Below are 17,847 nucleotides of genomic sequence, written 5' to 3'. Positions count from 1 at the left end.
ATTCAAGGAAAACTCAGCTTCTAAAATACCAAAGGCATCAATGTGTGAAATAATCTGCCCTGACTCCTCCTACTCTCTGATGAGGACTATAAAACTGTTTCTTACCAGGAAATGATAGGGAGAAGAAAGTTTGCTGCCACTCAGCAGAAGTATCTTCATTGCAGGTAACTCATGCATGAGAGACATAGGTTTCATATGAGCTATTCTTTGCTGCAGGTTCTATTGTATTATTTTCTGTTTTGTTATTTGCCTTCATTGTCTCATAATTCTGTTTCTTTCCATCATAAGCTCTTCCATTTTACCTTTTGATGCTCTGCAGGTTCATCATCAGATTCATCTAGAAGTCAAATCTATTTTATGTTGTACATTATTGTGGATTTTGTTGAACATTTTATTCCTATTTAACAAGTACTGTAGTCATGTCTGTACTTCAGGTCAATGACATTTTGTTTCACTGGTCCCAGAGGCAAATGGAATATGGGAAAATTTCATATTAAACAAATTATTATATATACAGTGCTAATTTAACACAATATGACACATAGATAACCTTTAATTCACTATCAAACATCTACCATTGGCCAGCTCCTCAGCTAGTGTACATCAATGTAGCTCGGTTGACTTCATGCTAATTTATACCAGTTGAAGATCTGGGTCATGATACATACTTCTTTTTTTAACCGTTGTATAGTGTTGCTGTGCACCGTTAAACACCTGTCATGTAATTACCCAGAAATTGTTTCATTTCACATCTTTGCATAGCTCTATAAAATGTCATTATCTTTATGATATAAAATGGCAGCAAACTGGAGATAAGTGTCCCACAGTGAAACATGTGGAACAAAATTTCACTGGAATTAAAATGTATCTGATGATATTTTAGGCTCTTCTATTCATCTTTGCATAGATGTACAATATTTTGTGTGAGCATCCCATTTTCTTCAGTGCAGTCCAGTAAGGTGCCACTCACTAGTAACGGTGGCAGACCCTGTGTCATTACATTTTCCTTCAAGGATGATACTGTTTGCAATGGCTTATCAGCAAGCAACAGGTCTGTTATACTTGTGAAATGCCATTGAACCAAATGAGGCTGCTGAGATGTAATAGAGAAGGAGGGGGGGGGAGGGGAGGAATAGGAGATTCTTATCATAAAGATGGCAAGCTAAGGGACAGTACGGGCTGTCTAAACTGGGGAGGTGGAGATCTGGGTAGCTCATGCACTGCATAAAGGGGATGTTTACTGTGCCTTCTGCTGCTATGTGGCCTGCAGGCCAAAGATACCCTCACCATAGAAAACTAAACTATATCCACCCCATCTGGGTTCAAAGCTGGGGATGTTTGTGGCTGAGGTTTTCACTCACAAAATGCAACTTTCTGACTTTAGCTCAGAGGAGAGATGCTCTGGGAACCCCATCCTCACTGTGGTGCATAAGAAAGCAAGCAGAGATGTTATCAGCACTACTGATGTGCAGGCAGAGGAACAGGTACTTAGGAAGTGCCAGAGGCAGTGGCTGTCCTAAATGAAAGGGGTAGCAGTGATTAGTGACCCTGGGCATTCTTTGAATCAGCAAGTGCCTCTAATGTTTCCATGAAGCCACTTGTTTGACATACCCCTAAGACCAGCCCAGGTCTTTCTTTATGCTGTATCCTGGACAGTATGATCTAATGGAAAGTGACAGAAGGTGTCTAGTGCTTTGGGTGATGCAGTGGTAGGACTAGTCTCTATTACCTAATGCTGGTCTGTCAGCATGAGATGGATGTAGAAATGGGGAGTCCTAGGAGCCTGAAAAGGAGATGAAGAGGATTGTTATACACACATAAATGCCAGATTCCGTTTCCTGTATTTCTGTGTACCTCTTCCCACTCCCTTTCCATCTCCGCTCCCTTGCATGGGGACCTGAAGTAACAGTGAATTATCTCTCAGTTGCATTAAAATCAGTTCTACAAGAACTCAGTGGGCCTTTAACATACTTTATCATACCCTCATCTTTCTCTAGACATCCTATCAAACAAATGCCTTTTTCAGCATGCTTGGAAAGCCACCAGATTTGATCTATTTCAGACCAAAACATCTAGAGGAGCCTAACTCTGTGGTTCAACTCCAGGTGGGTTTGTACTCGGGTGGCTAGTCCAAGCAACTGCCTATGCTGCCTCTGGCTATCTTGTAATTTTTAGGATGCTAGCTCAGGCAGAGCTAGCACATGGCTGTCTACCTGAGCTGGGAAGTACACTCCCAGCTGCAGTGTAGCTGTACCATTCAATCCCAACTCAGGACAGCACCTAAGTACCTGCTTAAAATTAAGCATGTGTGTAAGCACTCTTCCTGAACCAAGATGCTTCCTTGAAATGCTCTCTGTTATAAGAGTACACTCATGCAGAGGGCTAATCTTTCTTATAATTAAATAATTAACAGAATGATTACAAGGTCATAAAAGGGCAAAAAGGAGGGAGTGGGGGAGCTATTTTTAAAATGTTAACCAAGGTTTGTTTTTTTTTCCAAACTTCATGAAAGTTTTGGGCGCAGATTCAAGTCAGTGTTTTAGGTAAAGATCTGTGCAGTGTTTATTGCATCCAGGCTGGTCCATCTCTACTTAGTTCCCTGATTTTGTGAAAATACGAGCTCTTGTAATGCATGTGAAAGGGAAGAAAAATGAGTTTTTTGTGCAGTGCACTAAGCCAGGGTTCCAATCATTGCAATAGCACTGAGGCGTCAGTTCAGGAAGCAGAAATACTCACACGTTTAAAGTTAGGCACATGCTGAAGTACCTTTGCTGAATTGGGGCCAAAGTCATTCAATTTTCCCTGCTTGTTCCTTGCCCTAGAGAAGCATCTGTCATATGCTATTTTCTCTTCTTGTATCAATAGCAGCTCTGCTTTCTTTGCATTCTTTCCAAGAGGCATTTTTGGAAGTGGTTGGGAACGGGATACCATCCACCTCTCCCACTGCCAGCTCCTTAAGGTCACCTACTGCTCTAAAAACAATAATAATTTTTAAAAACTGGGATTTTATTTTAGGCTTTGTGTCCTGAGGAAACCTCCACAGAACAAACTCCTGCTCATGAGACTGAGATGTGCAGGTGAATGGAAATTCTGGGTTTGAAATATAACCATTACTCACCAGGAGCTGGGAAATTCCAGCTGAAAGGGGCGGGGGGCATGGGGAAAGACAGAGAGACTAGCGCTGTACAAGGCACTGTAAGCTCACAGCTCAGAATGAGACTTTAACTCTCAGCTCCAGCTCATCCATGATGGATTTATCATAACAGTCAAGACAAGAGGAAGCGATAATCAAGGGAACGAAGAGGGTCTCTCTGTAGGATTGAGACAGTGTTAGAACCAAGAAGCTCTGAACTGCATGGGGATTATAATTATTTATATTGTGGTAGCAAGTAGCAACAGGACCCCATTGTGCTAGGTGCTGTACAAACACCAAACCCAGCCACTCCTGTTCTCAAAGAGGATTCTGAATTGCTTTGATCTTGCTTCCCAAAAACACTTCCAGGAAAGCTTCCTGTTATTTGTAAAACAGGATTGGGTTACATCGTGTCAGACAGATGACACTTACTGATCAAGTTATTTCTGTGACCTCCATCACTATAATAGCTGGGGCCCAGATCCAAAGGTATTTAGGCACCAAACTCTCAGTGAACTTCATGGAAGTTTGGCACCGAAATACCTTTGAGGATCTGGGCCTGAGCGACTACCAAGCTTTAATGGTGTTATCCTCAATGCCCCAGGAGGCAGGGGAGTAAAAGCCCCATTTTAAAGGTGAGGGACTGAGATACAGAGAGGTTAAGGCCACGATTTTCAAAAATAGAACTGTAATTTTAGGGTCTTAAATCTTGATTTAAGCTCCTGAATAGATGAGCTAATTTTCCAAAGTGCTTCGCTCCCCAGTTAAGACTGAACCAGGATTTTTCCTTTGACCTGATTTCAAAACTTCTCCGGAGCTGAAATAGTGGCTCATTTTGACAAATATTATATTGTCTCCAGGAAGTGGTTAATGGCTGCCCTCAAGTGGGTGTTTGATCTATACATAACCACAGACCTGGTTAAACCTGATGGGTGTGGTAACCACGCTTCTTTCAGGCTAAATGGAAGGAACAATTAAGCCTACTTATGGCATAAGATAGCTAGAGCCAATAGAAGCTACTGCCCAAAGCAATGGGTTGCATTGCAAAGTCAGAGCTGGACTAAGCCATATGCTCTGAGGGGTTTCCCTGAGACTGATTATACCAAGCAATCTCCTAGACCCTGCATTTGTAAAGTGTGTATGAGAGTCATAGAGCCAAGAGACACCCAGCAGACCATGAGAGAAGCAGTGGTGAGCATGGCCCTGAGAGGGAGCAGAGAGACCCAGCTTCTTGGGGCACAGAAGCAGCAGACTTGAAAGGGCAGGCTTGAGCAAGGAAACTGCCGTAGCTGTTTATTTCTACTGTGTTCAGGGAAACAGGACTTTATATACATTCTCTATGATTGCATCACAGAAATACCTGACTTGTATCATCAATTTCTCCGCCAGGAAACAACCCAGTAAGGCCCCAAATATTGGCCAACCACGCAGGCAAAAAGGGCAACCACGTTTTATATACACACACACACACACACACACACACACACACACACATTGATTAGTGATGTGACTTATTGACATTAGCCATTGTTTTGTCTGGAAGGAAGACAGGTCATGGCGAGCATGGAGGGGTTTGCGGCTGTGTTCTACAGTGAGCCATCAGTGCTGGGGCTCCTCTCGAATGTGATCAGCGCTTTCCTCGTGTGCCTGCAGAACTTTTCCTTTGCTCACACCAACATCAGACCTGAGGGAGTAGAAAACATCCTGGCAGGTGAGTAGGAGATGGGCTGTTTTCTGGAACAATGGATCGCAGTCCGATTGGCCTTAGTCTAGCAAGAAAGGCTATAGGTGAATTCTTTCTGCTGGGGGGATACACAAGAGTTGAGCCCAGACGTATGTAGATTGAAGTATACAGGTTATGCACATGCTTTAGAAGAATGTCCCCCATCTTCCTGGGCAGCTGTGCCCTCCAGATTAAACCCTTGCTGTACCAGCCAGTGCCTTCCCATCTTCTGCTTAACTGTGTGCACTAACCCACAATGGAACTTGGGCTGATTGTACTGGGGTGCGGGGGCAGGAGCATTGCACCAGAGCTCAATTTAGAGACTCATCATTAAGGTAGGAAGAGGGGCTTCAGAAAAGCAGTTGTCAAAGACTGCAGGACCAGTAGTAATACATGCATCAGCTCTAAGTAGCTCATGTATATTTGGCAACAGTGTTTCATTGTGCAAAGCACCTGTTGATTGTTTATTTGCTAATGACACTTCTGTGTCATTTTGTTTGCCTCTCTTAGGGGTCCACCTCATTCTGATTGGAGGCCTGTCTCAACTCTTGGCTGGATTCCTCGCCTTCCGGAAGTATGACCACCTGGGTGGCACAGCCTTCCTGGCATTTGCAGCTCTGTGGAGCAGTTATGGGGCCACCCGGGTCATTTCAGGGGCATATCCCCCCTTAAACAACACAACGCTAGCCTCAGAAAATGCCACTTTTCTCCTCCACACTGATGCAGCCCAGCCCTCCACCAGTGAGAGTGCTGTCGCTGGGTTGGTGGCTTATATTTTCATTTCATTTATCCTCTCCTTCTGCTCAGCCACCGTGAACTACATCATGCCCTTCGTGTTTGGAGCCATCACCCTCACCCTGGTGTTCGAAGGGGTGGGGCTGTTTGGCCAGTGGGCGTTGGTTGTGTCAGGGGTCCTGGAGCTGGTCATTGTTGTCTGTGGGCTGTACGGAGCAGTAGCTCTCCTTTTCAAAGGCATCACTCAAAGGTATGTTCTGCCGGGCTTCGGGAACCCTCTCTTCAATGTCTTGCTGCTGGGCTCAGCTAACAGTGGCTCTTCCAAGACTATTGGGGAGGAGAAGAAAAAGAACACAAAGTATGCTGAGCCAATGGCCCTAAACCACTTATGTGACACCATTTCCCCCTTCATATTTGCCTTCTACACTTTTGGGTACATGAAGACCTTCTACGTAGGAGCCATATGGGTTAGCATCATCTCCATCTGCCAGCTCTTCTCCAGCTTCTATAGCTACTTGCGAGACGATGTTTATTATACCACCAAGTTTGGTGTCCACAGTCTGTACTGGCTGGTGATGTCTTGGGAAGAGTTCACACTGACTGTCTTCATCAGCATAGACAATGTGCAGCAAAGCAGGATGGGAATGATTGGGGACTGGTTCTTCCTGGCCACCGCTTGCATGCTGTTCCTGATGGCCTTCAATAAGGATGTTCTAGAGGTGCTGCAAAATGCTGCTTTCATTCTTCTCACTATCTCCACCATCCACCAGATTCCAATTAGAGGCGCTTATGTGTTCTTTGGGGTTTCCTGCAGCCTTTACACGGCTATCTCTCTCTATGCCACTTTTGCAAGCCTCATTAACTCAATAGGTGAAAAGGCGCTGATCCCTGTTGGTGCTCAAGTTATGTCCAGCTCAACACTCCAGAGTGTACTGATGAGTGTCAAAAGCTACCTCATGAGGTCTAAGAATATCCCAGGGGCCACCATCTGCGAGGTCCCCGATGCCTTGTTCTATATCTGCAATGGCCTGGCTGCAGTCTCTGCCATCCAGGGTACTTTAAATGACCCCATCAGACAGCATCTCTCTATTCCCTCCGTGCTAATCCCAGGAGCCATATTTCAGCTGTATGTGTGTAGGATCCAGGTCCAAAGAGGAAGAAGATTTGGGTCCGTTCTTCCATTCTGCTATGCTGCTATCTGGGCAACATGGACCTGGCTCCGTTTTGCAGGTAACAAAATTTGTTACTTATCTTTTGCTTATTCAGACCATGCCAATGCTTTTAAGAAGCAACTCGCCAAGTGGAATGTAATTTTCATGTCTTCTTTACACTAGCAACCTTCTTGAACCAGAAGCATTCCTATAACTTGTCCATTCAGCTGGGAGATTCCTACCCAAACCATTGCAAAGAGGCAAGAAAGTGATAACACGAGAAGTGTTCTGATTTGTGTCCATAGAAATGACCATAGCAGCAGTTGGTCTAATTACTTCATGTTCTGACAACTTCAGAATTCTATGGTGAAATCCTGGTCCCAGTGAACTCAACTGAGTTTTGCCTTTGACTTCAGTGCAGCCAGGATCTCACCCCTAATGATTTTTGAATCAGCAATCTGACTCTCCTAAAATAAGACCTTATAAAACTTTGATTCAGGCACCAGGATAAACTCCAACCTTATGCTTCAAAAACCTTCCGATATTCAATACACTTAGCTACCATCACCAAAGCAGCTCTAATGAGGAGTGACCTTGGAAGCCAAAATTCCATTTTGTAGCTCAAAGTTAGCAGCATGCTCATACAATGTCCACCCCAACTCCCATTAAAGCCAATGGCTTATCTGGAGCTGGCTGAGACCCATAGAGAGTATGGGAGAAAGCTGAATTGCTCCAAGAATGAACTATGGACTTTGTATTTCTATCTCTCAACCCCTCTGAGAACAGCAATTCACTAAGGCTTGTCTATCTCACCAAGAGAAGTTGGTCCAATAAAAGATATTACCTCACCCACCTTGCCTCACTTTTTACAAAGGGCAGGTAAAATGAAGTGGCTTTCTTAGCCTTCTGGCTCATTGTCACAGAATCACCAGGTACTGCCTCTGTGTTAAAGACAATACACTCCAAATGCTTTTCACCTCAGATATATTCTCATCCTTTGTGTTTCTTTAAAGAGGTCACCATACACTAATTCAGATTACAATTTCCCCCTGTTCTGGTGTTGCATTGTACTTGCTCACAACCAAGTTTGCTGGTGCTATTTCAGGTCACTTACTGAACATTGATGCTGCAAGTGATGGAGGATTCACAGCAGGATCTGTAGCCTTTTTGGTAGTCAACGTCTTTTTAATGGTTATAGGTAAGTCTTACTGCACTCATGGATTATTTGTTTTAGGTTAGCACCAACATGGCCTCAGTCTCAGCAGGGGCCCCATTGTGCTAGGTCAGGGGTAGGCAACCTATGGCACACGTGCCGAAGGCGGCACACAAGCTGATTTTCAGTGGCACTCAGACTGCCTGGGTCCTGGCCACTGGTCCGGGGGGCTCTGCATTTTAATTTAATTTTAAATGAAGCTTCTTAAACATTTTAAAAACCTTATTTACTTTACATACAACACTAGTTTAGTTATATATTATAGGCTTATAGAAAGAGGCCTTCTAAAATGTTAAAATGTATTACTGGCATGCAAAACCTTAAATTAGAGTGAATAAATGAAGACTTGGCACACCACTTCTGAAAGGTTGCCGACCCCTGTGCTAGGTGCTATACAAACATACAGACTCTGACTCAAAGATCTTTCATTCTAAATAGTGGAGAGACAAAGGGTGAAAGAGGTAACACAGAAGCAAAGTAACTTGTCCTAGTTCACAGAGCAGCAATTAGAACTCAGGTCTCTTGACTTCTAGGCAAACACTTTAGCCATTGAGCTCAGTAACAGTGGAGTGGAAGATCTTGGTTACAAAGGAGTAAGCCTCTCTGATGGATCCAGAAGGGGATTTGGAAGGGAAAGTCACATGAACCAAATATAATTTCAAGAGATAAGGTTCAAATAAGGTTGACGTGCTAGACAGAACCAAATTTCTCTCTGGTGTAACTCCACTCCAACTTCATGGCCATCTGCTGTAAATCAGTTTATAGCCATTATACATGTTTCCATAAAATAAATAAAACAATAAAAATGAGAGATTGTGGGTTCAGTAGCATTGCTTTCAAAACCTGAGGCTTAACTAAACTGGAGCCAGAACTCATCTTCCCCCACCAAAGGGAAGGTTGATGGATCAGAAGTCCTAGGTTTGCTGCCCTCTGATTCGATTACTTTGAGTTAAGAATTGTGGGTGTTACTGTAATATCTTTGCAGACCTTTCCATGACATGGGCCATGTTCCCTCCTGCCTCTCTTTTTGCAGCTTCCTATTCGAACCTGGTGCTCCTTTGCCTGACCTTTGTGATGGAGGTTTTGATCATTTGTTTTCTGCTGTTTACGGTGGAACACCTCCCAGTGCCCCTTGAGAGTAAGTCCGGGTGAGAAGTTGCAGATCATTCCTAACTTAAGGAACACAGCACACTGTATCTAGGTGGGGAAAGTGTTCTGAGCATGTTCAGAATGAAAAAGAAGCAGGAAATTGCTGTGCATTCTCGATGGGAAACAAATGGTTAATGCTGTAAAATAATTCAAGCTTGCAAGAATGTGACATGCTTTGATTCCCACATGTTGCCAATGCAATTTTGCATGGGAGATTAAAAAACAGATTAATTTGCAATTATATGAAGCTGCCACACATGAAACAAGATTCCTCCAAGGAAAAGGCAGAACCTGATCCCTTCCCCACTCCCCATCTTGGGTTTTCTGTTTTCCTAGTTGTGATGCTGTCTGTCTTCGGTGCTATCTGCATCTATGGAGCAACGTCATCACTAGCAAACTGCATATTTGGCAAAGACCTCATAATGATGGGACCCCCTCTCTTCAGGGTAAGAGTCCAGCTACATGGTATAATGAGCTTACTCTCCATTATGGGTATACTAAATAAACAGTTATCCTGAGATCGTCAAAACAGCCTAATGAACTCCAATAGGATTTGGACATCTAACTCACTACAGCTGTAGCATTGCCATGTTGTAGTGGGCTATGGACTGAAAATAAGCTTTCTTCCTTCACAAATAAAAGGACTGGAAACATGGAGAGAGGAGAGGCACATTTACATATAATTCCCACCCCTCTCAGACTCCAAAACCAGGACTCCAGGACCTAGTAGAATGAGTGGACCACAGTCCAGGAGTTTTACAGCTTTAAGGAATGTAGGATGCCACAAACTTTTGGGGAATGAAAAGCATCTTAAATGGGATGTTGTGTCTCTTCCCACAGTGTTCCATTGTCTCTGTTAGTTTTAAATATCCTTTACCGTATTGTAGGCATGACCAAGACTGTCCCATGTAATTAGGGTTGATTGATTCTTCCTTCCTGAGGAACTGCATTTCAGTCAGACAGGTTGGTTGTTTCTTTATGTTTAGACTAGTAAGAAAGCTCTTGAAACACAACCCTTCAACAAATATCTATGGGAATCATATGGGACTTTCCTTGGCCATTTCTTTAGGACAATTTTCTATAGCAGTTGTATCCTCTGGCCACAGCATGGGATACTGGATTTAATGTGTTAGCATGTTCATAGAGTTATGCATTTGTTGTTTCCCTGACCACTTCCAGGTTGAGATGACTAAGGAGGACACTAAAGATCCTCCACCCTGTTTCTGCCCCAGCTCCCATCGAACCAGCAGCCTGAGGAGCATTGCAAACTTGCTGAATGAAGGTGCAGTGTGTGGAGTGCCTACAGACACAGTGTATGCTCTGGCAGCTTCCTGCAAACAGCCAGAAGCCATTGAGAAAATCTACAGAATCAAGGTGTCAACACAATATCGGTTGCTGTCTTTCAACCTAGAACTTGTGCATCTATCTGTAAACTGGCCAGACCTGTACAGATGTGTGAACAGCATGCCCCTCAGTCTGTCAGTTTGGAGTCTGGCTCAACAGTGTATTTTTACTATGAAGTTCGTAAATAAGCATAACAGAAATCCATGAGCCATATTCAGCTTTTAGTTACAACACTGTCAAACAGGATTCACTCACTGACTTCCACGGAGTTACTCTATACACACAGCTGTGTACTGAGAGCAGAATCTAGTCAGCTAAGAGCTGCTTCACTCTAGTTTATCTGGTAAACAGAGATGGGCCCAAAACTAATGCCTGAATCCAAATAGCCCTGAAACTTGTGACATCTGGGTCAAATCTGAATTCATCCTCTTCCTCTATAAAGGGCTGAGCCAGAATCCTGGTTCTTAACATCCCAACATTTTGGAAAAATTCAATACACTGGATCCAGATCCAAACTTTGCAGCTTAAGCCCATCTCTACTAGTGTTTGCCTCCCGGTCTGTTCTCCATTAGGCACTTTCTTAGCTAGCCCAGAAAAACAGGAGTTATAGGCTCTCTGACCAGCCATCTAGAGTAAGTGTCAATAACACAGGGTCTCTTTATATTTCCTCATTCAGTGCCAAGTCTAAGCTCTTGCAGTCAATGGGGTAGTGTAAATAGAATGTAAATACATTCCTGCTGGGTTAGTCACCTGGCTTCACCAAAAGTGATGTAACTCAAGAACTGAGCGCTCCAAAGTGTCTTTCTTTTCTCCTCCACCACAGCCTCATCTATGATATACATCAAAGCAGGTTGTGAAGACTGAGAGGTATAACTAGTACTTGCTAATGCCACAGGGCTCTTCTCACGTGTATAGGTCAGAGCAGCAGGGAATTGACCCAAACAGGTTTCCAGGTGCAGATTAGTTTATGAGAACTAGTGGGACTCAGTGTCATTATAGCTGATTTACACCAGTGTAAGAGAAGAAAAGAATGGTCCTGGATACAAACTATTAAGAACTTGCTTGATGACTACAGGAAGGTTATTTTATACTATGCTAGTTGGGTCTAGAAAAGGGGATTTCCCACCTTTATCCAACTCAGGGCCGTAAAGATAACTCAACAAGAGCCTGAAATCTGCACCTAATATGCACAAAATAGGGCAGGTTACACCTCTCCCTCTTCTTTAATATCTATGTATTAAACCCAGCAATGACACAAGTCCCAGTATGCAATTGTCCCTCATGCTCTGAGTATCAAGATGGTGCATTGCATGCTGGAACCCACTGTCCCTGGGAGTGGTGGCTGCAGTGCAGGACTCAGCAGGTTGTGTTTGACTGCAGGGGTGCACTTTGCAGAGATTTTCACTCTCTACATTTTTCTTAAAACATCTTCCTCCTCCTCTTTTTGGTTTTCACAGGACAGGCCTCAAGAGAAGCCCATCTGCATCTTCATTTCAAACCTGGACCAGTTGCGAGCTGCTGCTCCTCCCTTCAGCCCTCTGCTTTGGGAATTTATGGAGAACGTTTACCCTGGAGGCATTGGCTGCATCATCAAGAAAGGAGAATGGCTGAAGAAGTTAGGTGAGTAAATTGGGCATCTTCTCTCTTATTGCTTCTTTCCTTTTCCAGGTCTCTGGCTTTGCATCTTCAAAGTTCACATCTCCCCCTGGGCAATGACTTGAGAGTATTCCATCCATTGCAGCCCCTGGTAAAATTAAGGCATCTCCAGCGCTGCTCTCATTCCTCTTCCTAAAAAGTTTAGCTGGAGCTTCACCATGTGTAGGTGGAGTGGGTCGATGAGAGTCACGACATCAGGAGCCAAACAGCCTCAGCATTGACCTTTTTAGGAAGGTCCAGTGTACCTGGGGCTCTCACCCCACTACTCTTGCTTACAGCTACTGACCCCAAGACAATGGCTCCAATGTGTGGTTCGGAAATATAGGAGAACCAAGTGGACACTTTTATGAGGCGTTTCATACTCCTGTTTTCCAACCCAACTCCTTTAGAGTTCCCAACGAGATGCAACACCCAAGATATTTTAAAATCACATTTCTGTCAGCAGCATGAGTCACAGTCTGACCATGTTTAAAGATGTTTTAGGGGATTATTTGAAATAAAGAATAATTAACTATTTGGGGCCAGCTCCTCAGCTGCTGGAACTTAGCACTGTTGTGCTCAGTTCAGCTGAGCCATGCTAGCCTACAGCCACTGAAGATCTGGCTCTTTGTCTTATGTTTTATTTCACAAATTCTTTCCTCATATTTACAAAGTCACTATCGGCCATTTCTGCTCTATGTTGCTACTAATCCTCAGCAATTCACAGTTGTTAACTTGAACAAAGATACCTGTAGTATTGGGGACTGCAAACTTTGAGGAAGTAGATATGATGCATTGTATGATGATGTACAATGTACTGCACCAAACTCTGATTTGCAAACCCGGTCTGTTTCTCTGACAAGGGGTTGGAGCAGGCTATGACCGAGTCGGGACCAAGGACAGCATAATGATCAGAGTGCCTGACCAAACCATCACCGTCCATCTCATAGACATGACGGGCCCCTTGGCCATCACCTCTGCTAATCCCAGTGGAGAGACTGACAGCACCCACCACAACATGGTCATCTCGTGAGTATCCTGTCGATTAATCAAGGGCTACAATAGTAGCTGACATTTCTATAGCCAACAGGAAAGATGGAGGAAGTGCTTATAGCCATAGGCCTTAAGTGATGACTAGGCCTTGAGTTGGCCCTGTGCAGAGGGGTAAATCTCACCCTAAGACAGTATGAATTGGTTTGTATTTTCTCTCCTTTTTTCCACCAGGCGTCTTGGCCACAAGCTAGAGGGGGTTCTCTGTGATGGGGAATCCAACGAGGTGGTGGCATCCACGGTGGTCAACTGCACAAAGATCGATGAAGGTGAGTTTTAGAGCCACCTCATTTTTTCTTGAGCTGCCACCATTAGCCTCAACCACTCAGAACAGTGTGCAGAGTGAAATGGCTCTCAAGCTCTGTACTTTCACCAGCCCGTTAAAAAAGGGAATCTCCTCTGGGATCACAGCACAGGAGATGGAAGGTAGAAACAATGGGCCATGTGAAACTTAAAGCTTATAAAAGGAACAGTGTTTCAAGTATAGAGCTAGTTTTTTGGGGCCTGAGGAACACATCCCTTTCCAGGCCATTGGAGTAATGGTAGAACTTATAAGAGCTTGAGGACACAAGGACATAGCACTTTGCTAGCTCTTAGAAGAGCTGGGCTATGTCACTGCTAATGAAAACCTGAAGTCTAGATGGAAGGGGTGGTTCAGTGGGAGGTGCGGTGTCCCCTGACTAAGGGTTGACCCAATGTGTTTGTATGGTGTGTGGGGCTGCTGGTTTTCTAGAGGAGCCATCTTGCTCCTGGGTCAGCTCCAGATCCTCATGGGCTTTTCAATTATTTGGCCTATTGGGGGGTCTTTGAGAAAACTTGGCCCTAATTGACCCTTGTGGTGCTGTCTCAAGCATGCTTTCCTCCATGGCCCATTTCCTTTCCCTGCTTCTGTGACTCAGGGATCAGCAACTCACCTAATTTTCTGGTGCTTCCTCCCCAGGTGGCATCACCATCCTGAGAGAAGGCTGTGTGCCCGCAGCCAAGGTGCGGCAGATATTTGAAAGGGTGAAGAACGGAGATGCATGAAGTTGAAAGAAAATCTCACTGAACAAAGAGCAAGATGCTCTCTCCTTACACCAAGGTTAAGGGGGCCAATCCTTGTTTGAAAGATCTGATTCAATTAGCCCACATTTTCTCCTACAATGTAAAAGTGCACTGCTATATTTACATTCCAGATCCCACACTGAGGGACCTTGAGAAAGTCACAGCTTCTCTGATCATCCACTTACCTACTTTTGAAATAACAAAACTATCCCCAACATCTCACACAGATTACATGAGGTCTAATTCATAAAGTGCTTTGAGATGCCAGGATGAAAAGTGATTAAGCAACAACAGCCCAATATGACTTGCAGAGGTGAACATACTGAAGTGGAGAGTCTTATTTGAGGAATTCAGACACAATTATGGTGCAGCAGAGATCTATGTAATTCACAAACATAGGAGCCTTCCTTGTATCTCTGTTTCTAGAGGTGATTCTTTTCTAGGACCGCACGCCTTAGAGCTTGTTGGAAACCAAAGTTGCCATCCCACAGGAAATTCTGATATTTCAACATTTGTTTGATCCCAAAATGGGACAAAGTGTTGAAAATTTCCACAGAATGAAATGTTCCAAAAAGAAATTCAGTTTGGAACTGTTGAAACGCAAAAATAAAATTGACATTTCCAATAGGAATTATATGTTATATAGGGACACTCTGGGAAGTTAATCCAAATTAACTAGAAGTATGAATTTAACATCTATAATTAACTACATTAAACACCTGTGTGGACATTATTAGAATAAAAGTGGCCTTAATTCAGATGAGTTTATTCACTGGTTCTCCATTGCCCTGCACCTTGTATGAGCATTGACATCAATGCACAGCAGATATAAAATGCTACCAGATCAGAGAGGTAGTGTTTTGGACCCACTTTGCACTAGTGTAAATGATTGCAAATGTGCAATGGAGATTCAGGTCCTAGGTACAGTCCTTAAATCACATCCCCCCCCATCTTTCATAAGTTTATTTGGGTGCTTAGTTCAGATTTGCCTCCCTTGTTTTTAAACCATCCATGATTTTATTCCAGTCTGTGCCATGGACTCTCCCTGCTCACCAGATCGCCTTCATAGCACTGACTTCCTCTCTGCTCTGTCACACAGTCTCACTGCTGGTGGGATGAGAGTTCTGCCTTCTCTACAACTGTTGCCATCTAGAACAGGCCCCATTAACTCTCTGACTCCCGACCCATCCCCTTTATTATTGCTATGACATTCAAAGCTAGAGCCCCATTCAGGATCAGGACCTCTGTACGCAGAAAGACAGTCGCTGCCCAAAGAGCAGGCAATCAAAACTTCCCACCTCCCTTCACATTGATACTGGGGTACCAGCTAGAGTCTTAAACAGATCAGAGCCCCACCCACTCGGCACTGCACACGTGTATTCTAATCTCACTTGGAAGCTCACTTTTCCTCTGTCTGCTATGCTCCTTGATGTCTCTCTCCCCTGTTATTTATTATTTTAACCTCTTCAACCTGAAGTTGATGGGAATTCACACGCAGAGCGCCTGCAGGATCAGGCGCTATAGTTTTATTGTGTGCATTCCAGACTGCCTATATTTTGTGTATACCTTGGCCTGCGTATTTAATGTATATTGCTGTACTTGTTTCCATAGCATTTGAAGCCTGTATTATTTAACACAACCAGATTCTGTTCAATAAAATCTATTGGAAATCTAAATAAAAATCTAAAGGAAATGTTATTTCAGTTTAATTGATCTTTATGGGGGGTTCATCTTTTAAAAGTCATGTGATTCCCATGGCTGAAACTGGGAGCAAAGACAATGAATAAGCAGATACATTCCTTGAAAAGGACTTAGAGAAGATGATGTATTCGCACCCTGGGAAATTGAACAATGACTCCAGACACAGGTGAATTAATACACAGAAGTGATCAAAGCCCTTGGCTTCAGGACCCTGATCCAAAGCCCACTGGAAATAATGGAAAGATATAAGGCAAAGAGTATGGGGAGAACAGGTTCCACAGGGCTGCTACTCCTACTCTGTGCAGATGGATGGGATGTGGGAAGAGTGGGGTAGGGGACAGGTTCAGCCACAAACGTCACCCCCAAGCACTGGCCATGAAAGCTGATACACCCTTGAGCAGGATGTAATCTGTTCCTGGTTTGGGGTGACAACCAATTAATTTCCACTGGGGCAAATGGCAACCAGGGAGGAGAATGGGACTCAGAGTCAAAAACTGCAGTATTGCCAACCCCCAAGCTTAAAACAAAAACAAAACAAAACAAACAAACAAAAAACCCATGAGTTAGGTCCCCCCCAAATCAAAATGGCTTAAAAATCATTTTTCTATTTCCCTTCTGGTTTCTGAGCCTTCAGGGGGCCTTGTGTTCCAGCATTTCTCTGCATGCACAAAAGCTAGAAACGTACTTGTTAAAAAACAAATGCTGAAATTCTCATCTCATCACATGATTCCAGGAGCTAGGGCTTTCAGAAAACACCAAATATCACAAGACTCACAATAAATTTGCAAAATCTGATAGTGTGATTCCTTCCCTGTGGCTGGTCTTGGGACAATGAAGCTTATGCACTGCCCTTAGCCTTTAGTAAAGGACTGCTGGCCAGGACTGTTCTTGTACTTCTCTGTCTAAACAGACATGAATGCAGAAACAAGCACCATTAAAAAAAAGTTTCTTTCCCCTGAAATAAGGCCCTAGATGGGCAATATTCCAACCTGAAGCAAAGCAATAGCTCATAAATCTAGTGCTGGAAATGGATTCTTTCTACCATGCAGGAGTTAGGAATCACACTTTTCTGAAGGGATATGCACCCCTTGTTTCAATTCCTGGTATATCATGAGATGTTGGAGAACATGGCCCCATTATTACACAGAAGACTAGGGTGGGGCTGATCATTTCCCCTCACCCCAAGGGCTGGGCCCCTCTGCCCCACTTGTTTTCCTCCTCTTGTTCATTCCCACTCCCTTGAACCAGGCAGGGCTTGTCCATCAGGAAAAGAACTTGGCCACACTACTTCTTCTCCATGGGGATCAGGTTACTCCCTCATCTGCTGGCTTGAAAACCCCCAGGGGCTCCTTCCTCCCAGGCCCTGCTCTCTCCCATTCCCCATCTCCCTTGTAGACCTCCTGCACTGTAAAAGCTCCTGCATGGATGAGTTGATTTGTGGCGTGGATTCCAAGTGAAGAATTTGTCCCAGGCTTTAGGATACAAAGTGCTATATAAATATAAACAATTATTACTCCAGTTCTATTTAGCTCTAGTGTTGTTGTCCAGATGAATTTCCTGTGTGTGACAGAAGTATCCCAAGACTTGGGCCACAATTCTGTTTGCCCCTAAAAGGAACCATAAACAACAACATTCCCTCAGGCTCCAGGGGATGAGCTCTTGTTTTACTCAGGCAACTACAAGACTCCTGGCTAAGATTCAGGCCTTGGTTTTGGTTTGCTCCTGGTGTTCCCTGCAGTGTGCAGGGAGTTGCTGTCTGCCCCGAGCCAGCCAGAAGCTTTCAGCTCGCTTCATTCTTGCCAGCATTCAGGGCGTTCACTGCTGCCTGGCACCCAAAGCAGACATGGCAAGGAACTCCCAGCCACTCTGAGGTTTGCTGGTTCAAGCCAGCTCTGGTGGCTAAAATTAATATTTCCTGTTCCTCCTCCCACACCAGCCACGAGTAGACAAGCCCACCACACCCAAAAGG

At 44.0% G+C, this 17,847-nt stretch overlaps 1 protein-coding gene across 3 annotated transcripts in view; it reads left to right on the top strand.

Annotated features, from left to right (window-relative positions):
• The window catches only part of LOC120371376, a 29,065-nt gene extending 13,259 nt beyond the window's left edge, over positions 1-15,806 (top strand). Inside the window, exons 1-11 of one of the 3 annotated variants that reach the window (XM_039487045.1) lie at positions 64-164; positions 4,677-4,844; positions 5,367-6,821; positions 7,848-7,940; positions 8,989-9,093; positions 9,441-9,550; positions 10,284-10,478; positions 11,906-12,068; positions 12,947-13,112; positions 13,308-13,402; positions 14,074-15,806. In XM_039487045.1, coding sequence (XP_039342979.1) covers positions 4,688-4,844; positions 5,367-6,821; positions 7,848-7,940; positions 8,989-9,093; positions 9,441-9,550; positions 10,284-10,478; positions 11,906-12,068; positions 12,947-13,112; positions 13,308-13,402; positions 14,074-14,159 — 2,625 coding nt within the window. In that variant the 5' untranslated portion in view covers positions 64-164; positions 4,677-4,687 and the 3' untranslated portion in view covers positions 14,160-15,806. Of the gene's footprint in view, positions 1-63; positions 165-4,676; positions 4,845-5,366; positions 6,822-7,847; positions 7,941-8,988; positions 9,094-9,440; positions 9,551-10,283; positions 10,479-11,905; positions 12,069-12,946; positions 13,113-13,307; positions 13,403-14,073 lie in introns of those variants that run through there. The other 2 variants (XM_039487046.1, XM_039487044.1) reach the window with 2 other exon arrangements.
• The last annotated feature ends 2,041 nt before the right edge of the window (positions 15,807-17,847 follow it).

Source organism: Mauremys reevesii, linkage group 9 (assembly GCF_016161935.1).
Source record: "Mauremys reevesii isolate NIE-2019 linkage group 9, ASM1616193v1, whole genome shotgun sequence".
Taxonomy (NCBI): Eukaryota; Metazoa; Chordata; order Testudines; family Geoemydidae; genus Mauremys; species Mauremys reevesii.
This window is presented reverse-complemented; position numbering and strand designations above follow the sequence as displayed.